Genomic DNA, 22,152 nt, shown 5'->3' on the forward strand with positions numbered 1-22,152 from the left:
GCAATTTCCATCATGCTGCGTGAATGGAAAAAGGAACAACAGATTTGATTTAATCTACGCTGTTCCTTTTGCCCAATATGTATTTTAAAAGACACAAAAATCACAGTGTATTAAAACTCATTGGCTTTATTTTTTCCAAAGCAAACTAGCAATTGCAGATATAGCTAATAACAGAAAGCAAATGTTAAATGGAACACTTAAAACTTGAAATGCACTTTAATCCAAAGGCAAAACCAAAAACGTTATCTTCCTATTTGGCTGCTGTGAATGTTAACTACGAGCTAAACTGAAGCAGCTTAATTGTATGCACCTCACACTCTTTAAAGAATCTGTCGCAGCTAAGCCCTGCTGTCAAAACTATCAATTCCAAGAATCTTAGCCATAACAACTTGTATGCATCTTTAAAGCACGGATAGGGAAATTTTGTCCCTCCAGAACCAGTAAGACCAATTGTCATGGATGATGGGAGCTGTAGATCAACAACATCTGGAAGGCCAAAGGTTCCCCAGCCCTGCTTTGAACTCAGGAAGAGAAACATCATGGGCAGGGTTAAATGGAGATGGTGGAGGACTCCTCTTCCTGGCACTGTCCACCATGGCAACATCCCACTGTGCTCCCACTCTTCCTACAGCTGCCTGGCTCCATCCCGTCAACTTCTGTACATCAGGCAGAAACAGCTTGCTTGGGGGGCAGAGTCATTACATTAGCTCCCCAGTGACAGATGGGTCACTGCTGCTTACTGGGAGGGAAGGTGGCAAGGGAGGTTGGCAGGGTGCAAACATGCAAGCAGGAGCACCAGATTAGCTCTGCCTGTGCTTCTGCACTGCACCAGACCCCTTGTCATCTTGCCCCTCTCACAGTAAGCAACATTGATCCACCTGCCAGGAAGATGGCACAGCAGCTTCACTCTGCCTGGGAAGCCATTCCTGACACCGAACCCTCCCCTCTCCCAATGCCAGGAGCCAAGGGTGATCAGGGCTCTCGGGTGTATGAAAAAGCCTAAGGGTGTACCGTCCCCCTACAAACCCTGGCATTCAGAACTTTACTGAATGCATATAGGTTGGAGGGGTGAAGCCAGGTAGTCTAATGTTAGTGCCTCATGTGGTTAGTAAGTGAGCAGCACTAAAGTTCTTCCAATTTCAAATACTGTACTGCACACACCTGTGTCATTTTCTGGGGGCTTCTTGTTTGTTAGGAAAACAAGACAAACAGTTAAACTGGTAAGGTCACATTTTTAAACACATCTTTTATATTTTTCTGTAACAGAACAATAGGTTGTTTTTTTAAACAACAACAACATTCTGATCCTAAACACACTTATTTGGAAGCAGATTGCACCAGGTCTAATGGGACTTTCTTCCAGCGAAGGACGATGAGTGCTGAAGCCTTAGGCATTTAACAAAATCAACTTATGCAGCTGGTACAAGGAATCAGTCCTCGCTCGTGCATCTTGTGGTTCAGACTGGTCAATGACAATGTTTGACCGTGGCTAAATGAGAAAGAAAAACATGGGAACAATGTCCAAACAACGTAACTTAGTACATGCAAGTAATGAACATTTTATTGTTTGTTCTTTTAAAGTGAAGGTTTAATGCTTTGAATGGAAGGGAAGGTTTTCTGGTGAGGTTGAAGGGGGGGGGGGTCTGTTCCAGGAACATTTTCTCCTGGGCAGAGCTTATACCGTATTTTTCGCTCTATAGGACACACTTTTTCCCCTCCAAAAATTAAGGGGAAATGTGTGTGCGTCCTATGGAGCAAATTCAGGCTCCTTGGCTTTAGCGATAGCAACGCGAAGCCTCCGAAGCTCAGAGGGAGCGCTCCCTCCGCGCTCCGGAGGCTTCGCGTTGCTTTCTCTGAAGCCTGGAGAGCGAGAGGGGTCGGTGCGCTCTCCAGGCTTCAGGAGTAGCCGCATGAAGCCTTCGGAGCGCAGCGCGACTCTCCTGGCTTCAGCAGAGAGGGAGAGCTGCGCAGCGCCCCTTCAGCCAAGCGGGAGGAGAAATGGAAGGGGCTCCATTTCTCCTGCCGCTTTGTGGAAGGGGTGAGCAGAGAGGGGGAGAATTTTTCTTTCTTGTTCTCCCCCTCTAAAACAAGGTGCGTCCTTTGGTCCGGTGCATCCTTTAGAGCGAAAAATATGGCAACTCAGAGGATGGAAGGATGGATGGATGGGAGGTAGGTAGGTAGATGCTGTATAGAATGTTAAAATTATCTCTAGCACTTGGCAGGATGGTACAGCCACAACTACAAACTAACACAATGACATGGGGGTAGGGATGGGCATTTCTGTATATTATTTTGATTAGTATGTTCATTTTTGAACACAAGCATTTCTTGACTAGAAAACTGCATCGCAAAATCTGGGGAGGTGTGTGAATTTTGAATGATGGCTGCAGTTCGGTTTACATATTTTTTTCAGGAAGTGTTTAGCTTCATTTTGGGGGACATTTTTATGCTGGTCACTATGTCTCAAAATTCAGAGAAGAGTGGGATACAAAGGATAAATGTGCTCCAATCCACGCCACAGTCTAGGTGCTGTAGATCAGGGCAGGTCATACTGAAATTCACTGAAACAAATTCGTCAAGTATCTCCAACCAGAACACCCCAGATTCAAACTCTGGCATCTTCAGTAAAACAGTCAGGTAGTATGTGATCTGCTAGAGACCGTGGAGAGTCACCATACCTGAGGCTAGAAGGCTTGGGACTGGTGTTATTGAGGTCTAAATTTGGGAAGCAAATCTTACCTGACTCCATTCATATGGCTTCGGATAGAATTTGGGAGGAACAACTTCACGAGGTTTTGATTTACAAATCAGGCTGAGAGAGCAGGGAGAAAGAAACTCATTGTGAGTAAAGAAAAATCATATTAGCAGCACAGACATTTAAAGCAGTCTTGTACCACTTGAACAGTCATGGAGAATCTGTTGGGATTTCATTCTCTCCACTGCTGATGTGCAATTGTCTTCATCACATGTCTGTGTTGACATTCCATACTACTGGAATCATGGGAACGGAAGTTCAGTTACACTGTTCCATTATTGTTGTACTTTTGCATTTGCTGTTCTCTTTCGGAGAAGAAGTGGAGAGGAGACATGTTTCCTTTGTTCTGTAACACCTGATCGTGTACATAATAAATTAGCTTAGACTCCACACCTCTATGCCTAGTTTCTGCTTGGACTCTGCTACAGTACTGTGTACACATATCTTTGGGTTGTTGTTTTTTTAAATAATTTTTATTAAAGTTTTAAACAACAAAGAAAGAAAAGAAAAGAAAAATGTACACCAAACATATCTCAAAAAAAGATAACAAAAACACAAAAAAACAAGATTCAACAATAAAAGAACGAAAAACATAACAATTAAAAACCATATCTCTTTTCCATTACCGTTTTTTAGTTACTTATTTTCTGGACTTCCTCATACCTCCCACTTTTGTATTCCAATTCAAATTGTTTGTCCAGCAATTTCTTTTCCACTTTTTTAATCCCAATCTTTAGCTTTAATAAGATATTGAAATATATAATTTCAACTTCTTTAAACCTGATCTTTAGTCTTAGTATCATATAACATTAAAATTTTCCCTCTTAATTTCAAATTTCCATTTCTTTAAACATCTTTAATCTTAATCTTTAATCTTAGTCTGTCATTAACTTTAACCTGTACAGCTGGAAACCACTTATTTTCAATCCAACATCGCTCTAACATTCTTTAATTTTGCAATGTTTCTGAAGATAGTCTTTGAATTTCTTCCAATCTTCCTCCATCGACTCTTCTCCCTGGTCACGGATTCTACCAGTCATTTCCGCCAATTCCATATAGTCCATAAGTTTCATCTGCCATTCCTCCAGCGTGGGAAGTTCTTGTGTCTTCCAATACTTTGCGATGAGTATTCTTGCTGCTGTTGTTGCATACATAAAGAAAGTTCTATCCTTTTTTAACACCATTTGGCCGACTATGCCCAGGAGAAAGGCCTCTGGTTTCTTAGGGAAGGTATACTTAAATACCTTTTTTAATTCATTATATATCATTTCCCAGAAAACCTTAATCTTTGGGCACGTCCACCATAGGTGAAAAAATGTACCTTCAGTTTCTTTACATTTCCAACATTTGTTATCGGGCAAATGATAGATTTTCGCAAGCTTGACTGGGGTTATGTACCACCTGTATATCATTTTCATAATATTCTCTCTTAAGGCATTACATGCCGTAAATTTCATACCTGTGGTCCATAACTGTTCCCAGTCAACAAACATAATATTATGTCCAACGTCCTGTGCCCATTTAATCATAGCCGATTTTACCGTTTCATCCTGAGTATTCCATTTCAGCAGCAAGTTATACATTCTTGACAAATTCTTAGTTTTGGGTTCTAACAATTCTGTTTCCAATTTGGATCTTTCCACCTGGAAGCCAATTTTCCTGTCCAATTTAAATGCCTCCATTATCTGATAATAATGAAGCCAGTCTCGCACTTTGTCTTTTAGTTTTTCAAAACTCTGCAATTTCAATCTATCTCCGTCTTGTTCCAAAATTTCCCAATATTTCGGCCATTTGACCTCCATATTGACCTTTTCCCAAGGCTTTCGCTTCCATTGGTGACAGCCACCTTGGGGTTTTGTTTTCTAACAAATCCTTATATCTTAACCAAACATTAAATAGCGCTTTCCTGACAATGTGGTTTCTAAATGCTTTATGTGCTTTGACCTTATCATACCATAGATATGCATGCCATCCAAATACATTATTGAAACCTTCCAAGTCCAAAATGTCAGTGTTTTCAAGAAGTAGCCATTCTTTCAACCAGCAAAAGGCTGCTGATTCATAGTAAAGTTTAAGGTCTGGCAGGGCAAATCCACCTCTTTCCTTTGCATCTGTTAGTATTTTAAATTATATTCTAGGCTTCTTGCCCTGCCAGACAAATTTAGAAATATCTTTCTGCCACCTCTTGAAACAATCCATTTTGTCCACAATCTGCAAAGTTTGGAACAAAAAGAATATTCTAGGCAATACATTCATTTTTATCGCAGCAATACGGCCCAGCAGTGAAAGCTTCAAATTTGACCAAATTTCTAAATCTTTTTTCACTTCAGACCAGCATTTTTCATAGTTATCTTTAAATAAGTTCCCATTTTTTGCTGTCATGTTAATCCCCAAATATTTAACTTTCTTAACCACTGTTAAACCTGTCTCATTCTGAAACCTCTCTCTTTCAAGCGGTGTTAAATTTTTCTCTAAAACCTTGGTTTTTAACTTGTTCAATTTAAATCCTGCCACTTGACCAAATTCTTGAATCAGTTCTAAAACCCTTTTAGTACTAGATTCTGGCTCCTGTAACGTCAATACTAAGTCATCTGCAAATGCTCTCAATTTGTACTGTTTGGTTCCGACCTGTATACCTTTAACCAACTGGTCCCTTCTAATCATATTCAGCAGAACCTCCAGGACCGAAATAAAAAGAAGTGGGGAAATTGGGCAACCTTGTCATGTCCCTTTTTCAATTTTAAGTTCTTCCGTCACAACATTATTTACAATTAGTTTAGCCTTTTGTTCTGAATAAATTGCACTTATACCATTCTCTCTATACCAGACCTCTTTCAATGGTTGAATTAACCATTCTTTTAAAGATCTGTAGTATCTAGAGGTCAAACCATCTGGCCCTGGAGATTTACCCAATTGCATGTTTTGAATGGCACCTTCTATTTCCTGTTCAGTTATTCTATGGTTCAAAATTAATTTATTTTCTTGAGATATTTTTTGTAATCCATTTGTTTTCAAAAATTGGTCTAAATCTGTTTCTTTCATTGGCCCTTGAGTATATAGTCGTTTAAAATACTTCTGGAAACAACTTCTAATCTCCGCTGGGTTCTGTAAATCCCTTCCTTCCACTTCTAAATTCGTAATCGTATTTAGTTTTTGTCTCTTTTTCATTTGCCATGCCAACAATTTGCCGCATTTGTTGGCCGATTCAAAAGTCTTTTGTCTCATTTGTTTAATTTTCCATTCTATTTCCTGATTCATCATTTTCATATATTGTACTTGATATAGCTTTAGCTCTCTCAAAATCTCTTGAGATTTAGGATTTACTCTCAGTCTTTTTTCACATTCATTTATTTTGTCCATTATTTTATCCTTCTTCTCATTTTGAGTTCTTTTCTTTATCGCATTCTGCTGTATTAAGAACCCTCTCATAACTGCTTTACTTGCGTCCCAGATTACTCTTTTCTCCACGTTGGAACTAAGATTTATCTCGAAGTAATCTCTCAGAGTTTTTTGGGCCTTCTTAAGAAATTCTTCATCTCTAAATAAGGTGTCATTCATCTTCCATCTGAAGGAGCCAGTTGGTGTTAGTCTCATTTCCATCTTAACAGCATTATGGTCGGAGCAAATTCCTCTAGTTATCCAGATTTGGTCAATTCTTGTCCAAGTCATTTTGGCTTCAGAAAAGAAAGTTCCCTCTTTAGCCAAGGGGTTTCTAATTCTCCAAATGTCCACTAAATCCAAGTTGTCTGTCATATCAAAAAAAGTTTTCGGTAGTCTACCATCCTTGGTGACTACCTGTCTTTGTGCCTTGTCCATATAAGTAGATACCACTCCATTCATGTCTCCCATCAGAATCGTGTTACAGTCCATATGGTCCATCAGGGTCTCATGCAACTTCTTAAAAAAATCAGATTTCCCATCATTTGGTGCGTAGACTCCTACAATCAAAAATTTTTCTCCTTGTGTTTGAATTTCAATTGCCACAAATCTTCCTTGGTCATCTTTAAAAACAAATTTCGGTGATAGATTGTCTTTTGCATAAATCACAACCCCTCTCTTTTTAACTTTGTCCGACGAAATAAATTCCTGACCAAGTCTTTTATTTATCAACAATTTCCTGTGTAATCTTGTTATATGTGTTTCTTGTAGACAAATTAGGTCCAATTGTTCCTTTTTTAATATATGAAATACTGACTTCCTTTTCTGAGGGGAATTCAAACCCCGACAGTTCCATGTTAAAAGTTGCAGGGCCATGATATTATTGTTTTAATTCTCCTCCTACTGCACCTAGTGCCTGTTCCTCATCCGTCGGTGGTATCCCTTCTTTCGAGCGGTCTTTTGGTTCCGGAAATAGTTTTTTTGTAGGTCTTCTCCGTGGTCTCTGCAAAATTTGTCTTTGTCGTCTTCCGATCTTATTTTCCTCTTCTTTCCTTTGTAGCTAAAAGACAGGCCTTGAGGAAGTTCCCACCTAAAGTTGATACTGTTCCTTCTCAGCAGGGTAACCAAGTCTTTATATTTTGATCTGAGATCCAGAAGGTATTTCGGAATATCTTTAAATATTTCCACCCTTGTCCGTTGGATTTCCAGTGTCTTCTTGAAATGTAGGCCCAAAATCTTATCCCTCTCTTCTTTCGTTCGAAAAGTAATCAAGCAGTCTCTCACCTTCTTCTCTCCTCTTCTCCCAAGTCTGAAAGCATTTACTATTTTAAAACTATCTTTTGCCAATTCTGGGTCCCAAAAGTCCAAAAATTCCTGCGTGAGAAATTCAGCTAGATTGTCCTTTTCCACCTCAGGTACCGATCTGACCCGTAAGTTCACTTGCTTTTCCTTCAAATCTATCATAGACAGGGTCAGTTTATGGTCTTCCAGTTGTTTGTGCAGTGTTGGTAATTCCTCTTGAACCTCTTGAACCTCTGTAGCAGAAGTTGTAGCAATTTCTTTAGCCTCCTCAGCAATCTGGCGTATTGAGGCCGATTCCTCTAATAATTTCTGAATAGCCTCTGTGTTAGTATTTACTTTCTGGCCCAAATTATTTATACTTGCAGTATTCTGATTAGTACTTGTTGTATTTTGGTTGATACTTGTTGTATTTTGATCAATCTTGTCACATGCCTCTGCTACTTGTTGACTTATTCTGTTTAAAGATTCATTGACCTTGGCCAAAACTTGAGCAAAGGCATCATCACTTGTCGTACCTTTTACTTTTAGTTGTGCCGATGAGGCTGTTGTTGAGGTTCCAGAAGGGCCTGAGGCCGAAGATCTCGTTTGTAATCCTTCTTCTGTGCGAATAGGCCTTCCCGACCTTGTAGTCGATGCATCCGCTTTCTCTTTCCCATCTGCCATTCCTTTAGATAATGCTCAAGGTCAGTCACGTAGTTAAAATCAAACAGTGGAAATTTCCAACAGAGCAGTGTGAGAATTCCTCAAGCCAGCTACAGTTTCAATTATAACAAGTTGTAACAATTCCAAATTCCACTAGGGGGACACTGTAACAGTCATAAAAGTTCTTGGATACTTTAGTTTCTTTTTTTAAGCCCCTCCAGTTTTTTCAGGAAGAAAACAGTCTATACAAAATATTAACTTAGGACCAGGAGATATATATTCACATAATATGTCCAGACTTTTATTTCCTGTGCAGGACTAGCTGTCAGAATATATTGCAAGACAGTACCTCTTTTTCTTTCCTAAGTTACCTCTGGAGATCCTTTCCCAGAGAATTGAGTGATGGTTTAATCCCTTCTATTCCACTTCTTTATGAAGAGATCACGTCCACAATTTCCCCCCCTTTTCCCTCAGTTTAAGGAGGGAAAAGTTCAGGTTAGATGATTGGATTAAAGTCCCCTATACGTATTTTTCCAATGCTTCCGCTTTCAAGTTCAATGCTTTGTTTTATCTACAAGGAAAGAGGCAGACTTCCTTTTATACCTCTTTCCATTTTCGGCCAAATTCCAATTTGTACAGTTCCAATTAGATTATATCCTACTCACGGATCGTTGATTTTCAAGTCCGAATTTCAAGGAAAAAAGGCAGCGCTCTCCGGTCAACAGCTTGCGGCTTCACACCACGAACGAGCAGATAGCCCACAGCACAGCGCTCTCCCCCGCTCCGATTTCGAGCCCGTTGCCGGGCTTTTTACCGGGTTGGGGGGGCGCCAAATGTGCCCGCTGGGTCCCAGGCTCACAGGCTTCCCCCGCCTGTGATTTTTGAGGGTCCCCCGCTGCGCCGAAGCGGGATTCGACCCTGTTTTCGTGGCGCCGATTTCCTCTAGTCGAGGAAATCCGCCATCAACCGCTGGCGCCGCCTCCGGAAGTCAGACTGCTGCCCACATATCTTTGGATATGTGTCACAGAAGCGCATCGGGACAGAGGAGTGATGGATCACCCCGAGAGGCGCTTGAGGGGGAAGAACGCAGCTGCCTGGCGTTTTCCCAAGTTGGTTACAAAGCCCAGCGCGGCACACCAACAGAATCCTGGGAACTGTAGTTCTGCAGTACAAAACTACTGTTCCCAATATTGTTTGTGGGGAAAGTCAAAACTACCAAAGTGGTGTAAGACCGCTTTATATGTACGGTGTGAATGAAGCTCAACAGGCCTCTAATGGTGTTTTTGCCTTGCAAGGGGAGGGGTAGTAGCTGAGGTCCCCAGCAGGGGGGCAGGCAGTGGCTACACGGAGGGCTGGATGGAGATTCCGGGGCCCACCAGTTGCCAACCTTACTTTGTTGGGAAACCGCTCAGGGGAAAAAATCAGCGTCACACAGAATCTGGTGCCCTAATTATTGGAAGGGGAGGCGTTAAAGGGGTCCTTAATGAAAGCCAGAAAGCCCACTTCCAACATTCCCCAACTGTAGCCAAATCCTGCCCCCCTCCTAACCTTCATTAGGAGGAGAAGCTAAGAAGGCCAGCAGCTCCCCCTGCCCCTTTCTAATTTGAGCCCTGGCTGAGCTAATTTATTAAGAGTATTTTGACAAGGCAAGCATTTAAAACATCATAATTTAAGTTGATCTCCCAGTGCCAATGTTTGCATCAGCCGAGTGCATACACGTGCATGCGCCCGAATTTGTCTATGCAGATCTAATCCCAGCTATTTTGGGAATGTTTTGTCGTGTGTGACAACTCGATTACTACAGACTCCCCGCCTGCCATCTCCTGTCTCCCTGAGCTGTGCAAAGTACGGCAGTGATACGTTTTAATTCATTCTGTCTAGACATGTTTTTCAAACGCAGAGTTTCCCGTTAAGTAGTGATGACATATGGTAAATACAATTAACTTAAAACTGCAGATGCACGAGTGCCCCGAATACATAATGATACATTTAGGTTCTTTCGCTTCTCCAGGATTGTTACATTTGTGCCTGGCCTTCTCTAACCTGGTGCCCACCAGATGTTTGAAACCACAGCTCCCATCATCCCTGATCCATGGCCATGCTGGATGGGGCTGGTGGGAGTTCTAAACATCTGGAAGGCACCAGGCTAGGGAAAGCTGAGTTAGCGCTTCTTTAGATTTGCGATGCACTCTCTCTCCTGCTGTGTAATATAAAGGTGAATGCAACTTCTTATGGCAAAAAAAGGTGGTAATTTACCTTAAAAGCTTCTGGCGAGTGGCATCCTGCAACTGGGCAATTCTCTCTTGACCAAAATGCATCAGGCCGTTTGGACCATCTGAGACCAGCTTGTTAATGGCGATCCTTATAATGTTTATCTGTGAATAAAAGATGGTCGATTTTGAAAGCAGCAGAGATGGCGACTGGTTGAATATAGTGGTACCTTGGGTTAAGTACTTAATTCGTTCCAGAGGTCCATTCTTAACCTGAAACTGTTCTTAACCTGAAGCACCACTTTAGCTAATGGGGCCTCCCACTGCCGACGCGCTGACGGAGCACAATTTCTGTTCTCATCCTGAAGCAAAGTTCTTAACCCAAGGTACTATTTCTGGGTTAGCGGAGTGTGTAACCTGAAGCGTATGTAACCTGAAGTGTATGTAACCCGAGGTACCACTGTAGTTGAGCTTTTGATGAAACTACTTTTCTGATTCAAACTGAAACACTTTTAAACCAGATCTGTTAAAAGAATTGGTTTGCTTAATCGTCTACCCAAATACAGGATGATTTCCCAAGATGTGGATCAATCTCATCGCACATAAACCAGCCAAGGCAGTTGGGTTCACTTCCAAGAAACCGGGGGGGGGGGGGCAGCATGAATGGGATGAACTGGTGCGGAATTTACCTGGGTTATGTCATCTGCATCAATTTTCACATCAAACATAAACTCCATGTCGTGGTCGGAGAGGATGGGGACTCCCAGCGAGTAGTTCCATCCCAAGCCACAAAGGACACCAATGTATCTGTTCCTGCTTTCATCAACCCTAATGAGAGCAACAAGCTTTTTAATGACTGAGTCATTTAAACAGTAAACTGGCCTGTGATCCTCAGATGAGGAGCGGTATATTAAAATAAGCAGAAACAGAAACTTGATCTGACATCATAACTGAATACTGCTCACCTGCACACAATGACCCTGTTTGTATCTAACTGTAAACCATAAAGCATGAATGAGCAATGTTCTAGGCATGCTGAATTGCAGCCATTTCACTCCGAGAGCAACAAGCTTGGTTGTTTTTCCTGAATGGACCATGATCCATAGGCCAGGAGCAAACCTTGGCTTACCACTATGGTTTGTCTGGAGAGAGACAAACCATGAGTGCTGGTTCACACCTCACATTAAGCACAGGTAAAGGTAAAAGGACCCCTGACCATTAGGTCCAGTCATGACCGACTCTGGGGTTGCAGCGCTCATCTCGCTTTATTGGCCGAGGGAGCCGGCGGACAGCTTCCGGGTCATTTGGCCAGCATGACTAAGCCGTTTCTGGCAAACCAGAGCAGCGCACGGAAACGCCGTTTACCTTCCCGCCAGAGCGGTATCTATTTATCTACTTGCACTTTGACGTGCTTTCAAACTGCTAGGTTGGCAGGAGCAGGGACCTAGCAACGGGAGCTCACCCCATCACAGGGATTCGAACCGCCGACCGTCTGATTGGCAAGCCCTAGGCTCTGTGGTTTAACCCACAGCGCCACCCGCATCCCTTCACAGTAAGCACACTCGTGGTTTATTGCCCGAAACTCAAGGAAAGGAGGACCTAGACAAAAACGATTCAGCAGCATGTTCATTCACAGTAAGCCATGCTCTAGGGGATTACTGTGATCAGATTTCTTGAAATCCTGTCCCTCCTGATCCCTTTGCGCCTGAGCTTCTGTGGTTTGGGCAAACCCTACCCACAGACTCTTTTCACCTCTTTCTTTACAGAAATATGATTCTCAGGGATAGCAAATTTTCAGTATCACCTTCTGAACTTCAAATCTGGCAGGTTACAAGCTTTTAAATTCGGCAACATTTGAAATTAATTACTTTAAATATGCACAGGCCTGGCAGTAAGCATAGCCCTGGATTTGAAAAAAAGATCAGTGTTTACTATCAGTGTGGGGGACTGCATTTTATGTCACACAACATGAAGCCTTTGGAAAGAGTGCTATACATTCTATCAGGGAACTATAAAGGAAGCAGCACAAGCGTTTAAGTTGACTGCGATGCTCTTGTTTAGAAATGTGCACATACCTGAGATCTATCACAGGAGCAAACAGCATGGCAAGCAGTGCTGGAAGTCCTGGAATATGAGGCATCAGAGATGTCTCCCTGAGCAACATTGTGGATCCTGTTATCAGAAAACAACAGTAGTAATGATAATACTATTTGGTCATTTTTAAAGAATGCAATAATTTTGCAAATGTAAGATCCAGTGGTAACAGAACTACAGTACAGGCACAAGTGATCGATCAGCTCTTTATCAATGCTCTATGGTACACCACTTACCTGTTGCATTTACTGTCACAGAGGCAGCAACCAGCATCTGTTGAAACGAGTCTTCAGGGGCATCAACCACCACCACAGAGTTCACACTCTCCTTCTCCACTAAGACTGCTCTAGAGGGGAGGGAGAGGGAGAGAGAAAAGCAATTCAGTTCGTTTAAATACCAGCCTTGCACAGAATTCCTAATATGAAGCAGAAGAAATCCAATGTCGTGAAATTGTCACTGACTAATTAGCGAAATTATTCTCTTCAACACCTTTCCTACCAAAAGGGTTCTATCAAACATCTTTTCTTTTCTCTTCTTTTGCATGGACAAGTATAATGCAATTTGAAACTCATTTATACCAAATATAGTAGGTCGAAAATTGCAATCGTCAATTGATAATGATTGTTATGGCAATGTACTACAGTGGTACCCCGCAAGACGAACGCCTCGCAAGACGGAAAACCCGCTAGACGAAAGAGTTTTCTGTTTTGGAGGCGCTTCGCAAAACGAATTTCCCTATGGGCTTGCTTCGCAAGACGACAGCCCATAGGGAAATCTCAGGGACAGCGGGGAAGCGCAGCGGGTCTTCCCCACTGTCCTCGGACCTCCTCCGAAGCCGGGCGGTGGGGCGGGAACACCTCCCGCCGCCGCCGGGCTTCGGAAGGCTCCTCCGAAGCCGGGCGGCGGGGAGGGAACACCTCCCGCCGCCGCCCGGCTTCGGAACGGTGCTCCGAAGCCGGGCGGGGGGGAGGGAACACCTCCCGCCACCGCCCGGCTTCGGAACGGTGCTCCGAAGCCGGGCGGGGGGGAGGGAACACCTCCCGCCGCCGCCCGGCTTCGGAACGGTGCTCCGAAGCCGGGCGGGGGGGAGGGAACACCTCCCGCCGCCGCCCGGCTTCGGAACGGTGCTCCGAAGCCGGGCGGGGGGGAGGGAACACCTCCCGTTGCCGCCCGGCTTCGGAACGGTGCTCCGAAGCCGGGCGGCGGGGCGGGAACACCTCCCGCCGCCGCCCGGCTTCGGAACGGTGCTCCGAAGCCGGGCGGCGGGGCGGGAACACCTTCTGAAGGCGGGCGGGGGGCGAAAGTCTTTGCTCCCCCCTGCCTGCCTGTCCCGGAGGGCTTTTAAATCGCCCCGGACAGCGGAGAAGTCCTCCGCTGTCCCGGGGCGATTTTAAAATGCTGCCCGCCAGCATTTTAAGATCGCCCGGACAGCGGAGAAGTCCTCCGCTGTCCCGGGGTTTTTTAAAATGCTGGGGGTGGGAAGAAAAGCCCTTGCCCCCCCCCCCAGACTTCAGAAGAGGTCCGGGGACAGACTGTCCCCGGACCTGGCCTGAAGGCGGTTTCCCTAGGAACGCATTAATTGATTTTCAATGCATTCCTTTGGGAAACCGTGCATCGCAAGACGAAAAACTCGCAAGACGAAGAGACTTGCGGAACGAATTAATTTCGTCTTGCGAGGCACCACTGTATATCCTTTGGGGTTTTATTGCTTTCGTTTTTTTCTCCCCCCCCCCCCCTCTGAAGCAGGCATAGGCAAACTCAGCCTTCCAGATGTTTTGAGACTACAATTCCCATCATCCCTGACCACTGGTCCTGTTAGCTAGGGATGATGGGAGTTGTAGTCCCAAAACATCTGGAGGGCCGAGTTTGCCTATGCCTGCTTTAAAGCCACTTTTGTATGTGTTGTAAATCATCATCATCTTTTATGTACAAGCATTTACATAGAACTACTGCTGCCAGGGGGCGTCATTCTTCAGTCTTCCCCATGGAGAAAAGAGCTTCTCTTCAAGACAGTTCCTACTGTGGCATCTGTGCACCATCCCTTGCTAGAAAAGGCACATCTGAGCACAGCTCTATGTGCCTGGGTGACCTATGATTAGATTACCACAATGCATTCTACCTGCGGCTATCCTATAGGAGTGTTTGGAACCTCCAGCTGGTGGCAAAATGCTAGGGATATTTAATGTTACGCCAGTATCTTAACAGCTTAGGGCTGCAATATGGTGTTGCCATCACTTAAGGCTGCCTAGCTGTTGTTTCCCCATAACAGGACCTTCTTGGTGGCATTTCTCCGTTTGTGGGATACCTTCCCTGGTGAGATGCACCCATTTCCTTCATTATTCATTTTTAGGGGAAACTTAAAAACATTCCTGTTTCCCAGGCATTTGATGGCTGAAAGATACTGGGCATGCCAACCTTGAAAGAGGCTGGATGAGATGATTTTTTAAAAAATATTTTTAGTTATTTTAAACATGTTTTATGTCCATTTTAATTGTCTTTTTTAAACATGTTGGCGTTTGCTGCTCCCTGAGCATCTTTGGGAAGATGGACGGAATAGAAATTTTATAAATAATAGTAATTATTGTCTGAAAGACCACCGTGTGAATCTGCCTAGACGGAAGAGATCATCTTCGTTGGCCCTATCGTAGTAACTTTAGCTGGTAGGAATGTGTGACAAAGGCTTCTTTGCAGCTACAATGTTAAGAGAATTTCACACTAAGCAGATATGGTAATTCCTTCTGCCCATGTGTTCAGAACAGCGTGTTGCTACTGTTGTTTTTTTAAAAAGTTAGCAGATTATACGTGCTTAATGTCGTATTTTCTGACATGTTGCTTTGTGCTTTGTTTAACGGTTCCTGGCTGTTGTCATTAAGCTCAGCAGATGTTTAGAACCTTGCAGGGGGCAGGTAATCTATTTGTTTTGGGAGAGGGAAGTGTCAAGGTGTGAGAAAACCCTCAGGAAAACCTTTGCACTTCCTACTTAGTTGGTTTACTTAGAAAAATAGAGGGAGTGTGTTCTTAGACCAGAGTTTATTCACTTACACACAAACCCACCCACCCTGTGAAGAAGCAAAAATCCAGAAGCACAAAATAACTGCACACCTTGAAAAAATGCATGTAAATTACAAGCTCAGACCTGTAAACTGCTACTCAGGTTGGGACCAAGTAAATAATAATTTAATCTCATGAGCCCTTAACGCACTGCAGTTGTCTAAATGGGATTAGGTGCTTGAGTGGGGAGGGGTGTTTGGGAGGGAGGGTCAGTGAGATGCAGAAAATGGCTGTCCACTGTTAACATTTAAATACTTAAAAATTGTGAAATCAGGTACAATTGGGCTCTGGGTCTTAATTAACCGCAACGAAGAACTACATCAGGAAATGCAAATACGGAACACATGAAATCACTGGTGTGAAATCACATAATGGAACATGGCAATAGTACGACCAAAAAAATGTGTAAAATTCTGGCTGTAAGTGGAAGGTGAGATGATAATGTCACAGCTGGAAGAAGCCAAACTGCAGAAAAACTGAATTGGCTCTGGTTATGACGAATACATGTCAGAATGGACACCAGTTTTGGGATTTTCTCCCAAAGGAAGGTGAGACTAGCCCCATCCCCGATGCTGTTTTAGGTGAGCACTGCAAATGTTCTTATTATGCATGGATTTTAATGAATTATTGAAGCTTTTAACTCTGCTTTGTTGGATTTTAAAGTTTTAGTTTTACCTTATTTTGTTACTTAATAATCATTTTTGGTTTGGTTTTTTTTGCAAAACTGCTGGGGAGGGGCTTATTAGGGCAGGAATGCAGAATTAAATAACCTAAATACCAAAGCAGGTATGCCTTTTTCTCCAGAAATACAGTGGTGCCCCGCAAGACAAATGCCTTGCAAGACGAAAAACTCGCAAGACGAAAGGGTTTTGCGGTTTTTGAGGTGCTTCGTAAGACGAATTTCCCTATGGGCTTGCTTCGCAAGACGAAACGTATTGCGAGTTTGTTTCCTTTTGAAGAGGGAACTGGGCTGGCAGGGAGCGAGCGAGGGAGCGACCTACCTTTTCCAGAGGGATCCTCTTCTGGAGAGGGCACAGAGGAGGCAGGTGGGCTGGGATACAGTGGATCTGGCTGGGTCTCTGCGCCGCCGCCGCCTCTGCCTCTCTCTCTCTCTCCCCCTCCCCACGTGGCTGCTCCATTTTGCCCTAACTGCGCGAAGGCAGGAGGAGGCGGGACAAAGGAGGAGGAGGAGGCGGCATCCACTGCGCTTGGGCCGCCGCAAAGGCGCCTTTGCGGGGGTGGGCAGAAGCCAGGAGCAGCTGCCGAGACTGTGGGGAGCCCGGCGGCGTGGCGCAAGGTAACGGGGGGAGCAAGGGAGAGTCCGCGCCAGGCGCTTCGTGTGTCCGCCCTCGGTTCCTGGGCTCGAACTTCCTTTGGCACCTTGTGGAGAGAGAGGGAGAGGAGCGGGCTGGGGCTTTGATGTGGGACGCGGTTTGGCGGAGCGAAGACGCGGCAAGGCTTGGCGACAGAGGAAGGGGGGCTGTTTTCGTGGGGAGGTGGGAGGGGGTGTCTTTGCCTCTTCCCGGCAACAGATCCTCCAGGCTGGGGAAACTCCTCCTGCTGGGGAGCGACCCGCTTTGTGCTTTGCCCGCTATCCCATTATAATACAGTACCAGGGTGCATCCATGCTTCGCAAGACGAAAAAATCCGCAAGACGAAGAAACTCGCAGAACGGATTAATTTCGTCTTGTGAGGCACCACTGTACTACTTCAATGAAGGTCAGGCTTATGCAGATTTGGCAAATTAATCCATTGAAATTAACTTCAATTAATTGATTATACGTTCTTCAAATTTGGAGGCAGCCCTAATAAAAATTATGAGAGCCAGGGGGACACAATTTTGGACATGACCTAGAAGGACATCAATGAGAAGTCCAGTTCAGCCAGAATGTCATGGAGTGACCTTGAACAAAGCACAATAACATGCCATCCTACCTAAATCTGGAGATTCTGGTCATGCTGCTGAATTTCAGGCAGTAGGGGTTGTATGGGCCAATAAGCCTTGCCTTAGGAGGAAAAAAATTAAAGCAGAACATAAAACACCCAAATTAGTCCATTTCGGATTTTCTTCTTATGGTAGTAAAGTGTGGCTCATGTTTTGGGGAAGGAAGGGTAGATATGGAGGCATCAAAATAACCCCCTCACCCCAACCCCTTAAAATCAGTTCATGAGTAACATGAAACCACGGATTAGTGGTGCAAGGATGAGCCACTGTGAGTCTGGGGCTCACACACCCTCTTCTTCCAGCACAGCCACCAAAAAACTGAAAGACTCTGCTTGAGATTAACCACAGTTAAGTGTGCCATCCATTCCTTAAACGTAGTTAAATTTAACTAAGGTTTATTGAATCTATCCAGCTTCTTAAAACTATGACCTGACGTTCGCTTGGTTTCAACAAGCAAACAGTGAAGACTAACCACACTTTTTCAAGTGTGGATGGCATACAAGATGTCACTGAAACAAAATCCGCTTTGCGGGGAGCGTGAAACTTGCTCCAGTTCCTTCTCATACACACTAAACCATGGTTTGGCAGTACTGTCAATGAGCCTCTTAGAGCTCTGGAAAACCCAAAGCATAAAAACGGCTTGCACAAAATCGCAAGTTTGCATGAAAATTATATGTTTTGTTATTTCGCTCAGCTGCTCTCACACGTTTCTGTAGAGATGGAGCGATCTCCCACCCCCAAAGTAACCTTCACCAGACACGTGGTTTCAGTGATGAAGAAACCTGGTATTAATAGATACTTGGATGGAAAGGCTGTGTTACGTCCTTCAGGGCACCCACAGCACGCCACTCTGAAAGCAGGGGAAAGTAATGACCGTGCCTCTTAAGCTTACCTTGCAGTTTGGCGCACTAAACCTATTGGCAGAGGCGTTCTCCAAGAGCATTTCAATCAAGCGATTCTCCTCTTCACTTGAGCTCCTCTGGAGAGAAGCATCCCTCTTCCTTTCTTCTGGCTTTGAAAACAGCTCTTTAAGATTTTCGTGGCTGAGCTAAGGGAAATTCAAAAGAAAACATTTTGAGAGTGATTGGGAGGGGGCAGAGGGAGGAAAGAGACTTAGTTATACTAAAAAGGTAAAGGTAAAGGGACCCCTGACCATTAGGTCCAGGCGTGACCGACTCTGGGGTTGCGGAGCTCATCTCGCTTTATTGGCCGAGGGAGCCGGTGTACAGCTTCCGGGTCATGTGGCCAGCATGACTAAGCCGCTTCTGGCGAACCAGAGCAGCGCACGGAAATGCCGTTTACCTTCCCACCAGAGCGGTACCTATTTATCTACTTGCACTTTGACGTGCTTTCAAACTGCTAGGTTGGCAGGAGCAGGGACTGAGCAACGGGAGCTCACCCTGTCGCAGGGATTCGAACTGCCGACCGTCTGATCGGCAAGTCCTAGGCTCTGTGGTTTAACCCACAGCGCCACCTGCGTCCCTGGTTAGTTATGCTACACAGGGCATAATAATAATAATAATATTTTTTATTTATACCCCGCCCTCCCCAGCCAAGGCCGGGCTCAGAGCGGCTTACAAGCAATAATAAAAACAAATTGAATGATTGCAACTTAAAAACAAAATTAAAATACAACATTAAAATATGGAAACATTAAAATATTAAAATGTAGCCTCATCACAGGAGGAGAAGGAAAGGAAAAAAGAAAGAAAGGGAGGGAGGGAATCAAATTGGCTCCAAGCCAAAGGCCAGGCGGAACAACTCTGTCTTACAGGCCCTGCAGAAAGAAATCAGATCCTGCAGGGCCCTGGTCTCATGAGACAGAGCGTTCCACCAGGCCGGAGCCAGAGTTGAAAAGGCCCTGGCTCTGGCTGAAGCCAATCTAACTTTCTTAGGGCCCGGGACCACTAGGGTGTTGCTATTTATGGACCTTGAGGCTCTCCATGGGGCATACCGGGAGAGGCAGTCCCGTAGGTACGAGGGTCTTAGGCCGTGAAGGGCTTTAAAGGTCAAAAGCAGCACCTTAAATCTGACCCTGTACTCCACCGGGAGCCAGTGCAGTTTGAAAAGCACTGGGCGAATATGCTCCCATGGCAGAGACCCTGTGAGGAGCCTCGCTGCAGCACTCTGCACCCTCTGGAGTTTCTGGGTCAGCTTCAAGGGCAGCCCCGCGTAGAGCGAATTACAGTAGTCAAGCCTGGAGATGACCGTCGCATGGATCACTGTGGCCGGGGCGGGGCGGGAAAGGTAAGAGACCAACTGCTTGATGCGGTGAAGGTGGAAAAATGTCGCCTTGGCTGTTGCTGTAACTTGCGCCTCCATGGAAAGGGAGGAGTCAAGGATTACACCCAAACGCTTAACGGAAGGCAATGGCACTAATTGGGCCCCCGCAAGAGAAGGGAGTTGGTCCCTCATCCTCATGCCATCCCGACCCAGCCATAGGACCTCTGTCTTTGAAGGATTTAGTTTCAATCGGCTCCCACGAAACCATCCAGCCACAGCTTCCAAGCATCTGGTCAGTGTGTTCGGGGCCGAGTCGGTGTGGCCATCCATCAGCAGATAGAGCTGAGTGTCATCAGCATATTGGTAACAGCCCAGCCCAAAGCTCCGGATAATCTGGGCAAGGGGGCGCATAAAGATGTTAAAAAGCATCGAGGAGAGAATTGCGCCCTGTGGCACTCCACACACCAAGGAATGGCGCGACGATATTTCCCTCCCTAGTGCCACCCTCTGTCTCCGACCAGAGATAAAAGAGCACAGCCAGTTACGGGCTATGCCCTGTATCCCCACGTCTGCGAGGCGGTGGTTCAGAAGATCATGATCGACCATGTCAAAGGCTGCTGACAAATCTAAAAGGATCAGCAGTCCTGACCCGCCTCGATCCAGTTGTCTACGGAGATCATCTGTGAGGGCAACCAGAGCCGTTTCGGTCCCAAAACCAGGACGGAAACTGGACTGAAATGGATCTAAAGCCGCTGTTTCCTCCAGAAACCTACCAAGCTGTTCAGCAACTGCTCTCTCAATTACTTACCCAGATATGGAAGATTTGAAACTGGGCGGTAATTGGATAGGTCTAAGGGATCTAATGAAGTTTTCTTTAAGAGTGGACACACTACTGCTTCCTTCAGTTCCCCTGGGAATGTCCCCGTGTCAAGGGACAAATTGATAATTTCAACCAGGGGGGTCCGCGCAACATCTGGACACTCTCTAATCAGCCAAGATGGGCACGGATCAAGGAGGCAGGTGGTGGGCCTACCAACTTGGAGGAATCTATCCACATCAGCAGGGAGTATCTGATCAAAATGGTCCAGCACTGGACCTGAAGTCAGTCGAGGGGCCTCCAGTTCAGTCACTGTATCTAAATTGGCAGGGAGGTCACGGCGGAGCAACAGGACTTTCTCCGCAAAAAAGCTCGACCCTCACAGCTGTGGGTCGAATTTGTGCTTAAATTTGGTTGTCCTCCTAAGGACGTTATTGACCTAATTATTCTAAAAAGTTGTGCCGGGCGAGAGCTAGCGGATGCAATGGAAGCTGCAAAGTAAGATTTCTTAGCAGCTTTCATAGCCATCTCATAGGCTTTCATAAGAACTATACTTAAGCCATGCATCCACAACCTTCGGCCCTTCAGATGTTTTGGACTACAGTTCCCTTCATCCCTGACCACTGGTCCTGTTAGCTAGGGATCATGGGAGTTGTAGGCCAAAACATCTGGAGGGCCGCAGGTTGGGGGTGCCTGACTTAAGCTTTGCTTTGCTGGGAGTTGAGCCTGAGGCCAGACTTCCCTTCTTCAGGGTATAACACTGAGTGGATAGCCCTCAGAACCAGTCCCAGAAGCACCACAATATGTGTTTGCAGTCCCTGTCAACCCATGGCCTGAGGCAGTGGTCTCCAGTTCAGAAGCTGTTACACAATCATAACATCCCCTGCTGAACTGGAGTCAATAAGTGCTAAAAGGAGGGTGGGGCTCCTTTCAGCGAAGGTGGAGCCAGTTGCTAGGACAGAATAACAAAATCAGAGTTGCAAGGGGCCGCCATGGTCACCATCTATCTGCTTCAACCCCCTGTGATGCAGGAGGTGCAACTTGTATTTAATGCGGCAGCTAGACTGGAGACTCGAGTGGCCGCCGGGACCACATAACACCAGTCCTGAGAGATCTGCATTGGCTCCCAGTACGTTTCTGAGCACAATTCAAAGTGTTGGTGCTGACCTTTAAAGCCCTAAACAGCCTCGGTCCCGTACACCTGAAGGCGCGTCTCCACCTCCATCATTCAGCCCGGACACTGCGATCCAGCACCGAGGGCCTTCTGGCGGTTCCCTCATTGTGAGAAGCCAGGTTACAGGGAACCAGACAGAGGGCCTTCTCGGTAGTGGCGCCCGCCCTGTGGAATGGCCTCCCTTCAGATGTGAAGGAAATAAGCAGCTATCTTATCTTTAAAAGACATCTGAAGGCAGCCCTGTTTAGGGAAGTTTTTAATATTTAATGCTGTATTGTTTTTAACACTCGATTGAAAGCCGCCCAGAGTGGCTGGGCAAACTCAGCCAGATGGGCGGGGTATAAATAATAAATTATTATTATTATTATTATTATTATTATTATTATTATTATTATGGCTTGGTCTGAGGGACTGCTAGTGCTGAAGCGACATCCCAGTTCTGCTCTCCAGCCTGAGCCCTGTGCAGAGCTGTCCGGGAAAACCATTCCCCTGCGACTCCGCCGACATCAGAACTCACAGAACGACAGAGGTTAAGCCTGCAATGCCTTGCCTTCGATCCCC

At 45.2% G+C, this 22,152-nt stretch overlaps 1 protein-coding gene across 3 annotated transcripts in view; it reads right to left on the reverse strand.

The window, feature by feature from the left end:
- Positions 1-110: 110 nt before the first annotated feature.
- The window catches only part of TDRD9 (tudor domain containing 9), a 100,421-nt gene continuing 78,379 nt past the window's right edge, over positions 111-22,152 (reverse strand). For all 3 annotated transcript variants that reach the window (XM_081007366.1, XM_081007367.1, XM_081007368.1), the window contains 8 exons: positions 18,270-18,425; positions 17,368-17,438; positions 12,618-12,727; positions 12,363-12,459; positions 10,977-11,115; positions 10,334-10,452; positions 2,740-2,812; positions 111-1,489 (listed from right to left, as the gene is read on the reverse strand). In XM_081007366.1, coding sequence (XP_080863492.1) covers positions 1,388-1,489; positions 2,740-2,812; positions 10,334-10,452; positions 10,977-11,115; positions 12,363-12,459; positions 12,618-12,727; positions 17,368-17,438; positions 18,270-18,425 — 867 coding nt within the window. In that variant the 3' untranslated portion in view covers positions 111-1,387. The remainder of the gene's footprint in view (positions 1,490-2,739; positions 2,813-10,333; positions 10,453-10,976; positions 11,116-12,362; positions 12,460-12,617; positions 12,728-17,367; positions 17,439-18,269; positions 18,426-22,152) is intronic.

The sequence above is a fragment of the Podarcis pityusensis genome (assembly GCF_964106645.2).
Source record: "Podarcis pityusensis genome assembly, chromosome: 1".
Taxonomy (NCBI): Eukaryota; Metazoa; Chordata; class Lepidosauria; order Squamata; family Lacertidae; genus Podarcis; species Podarcis pityusensis.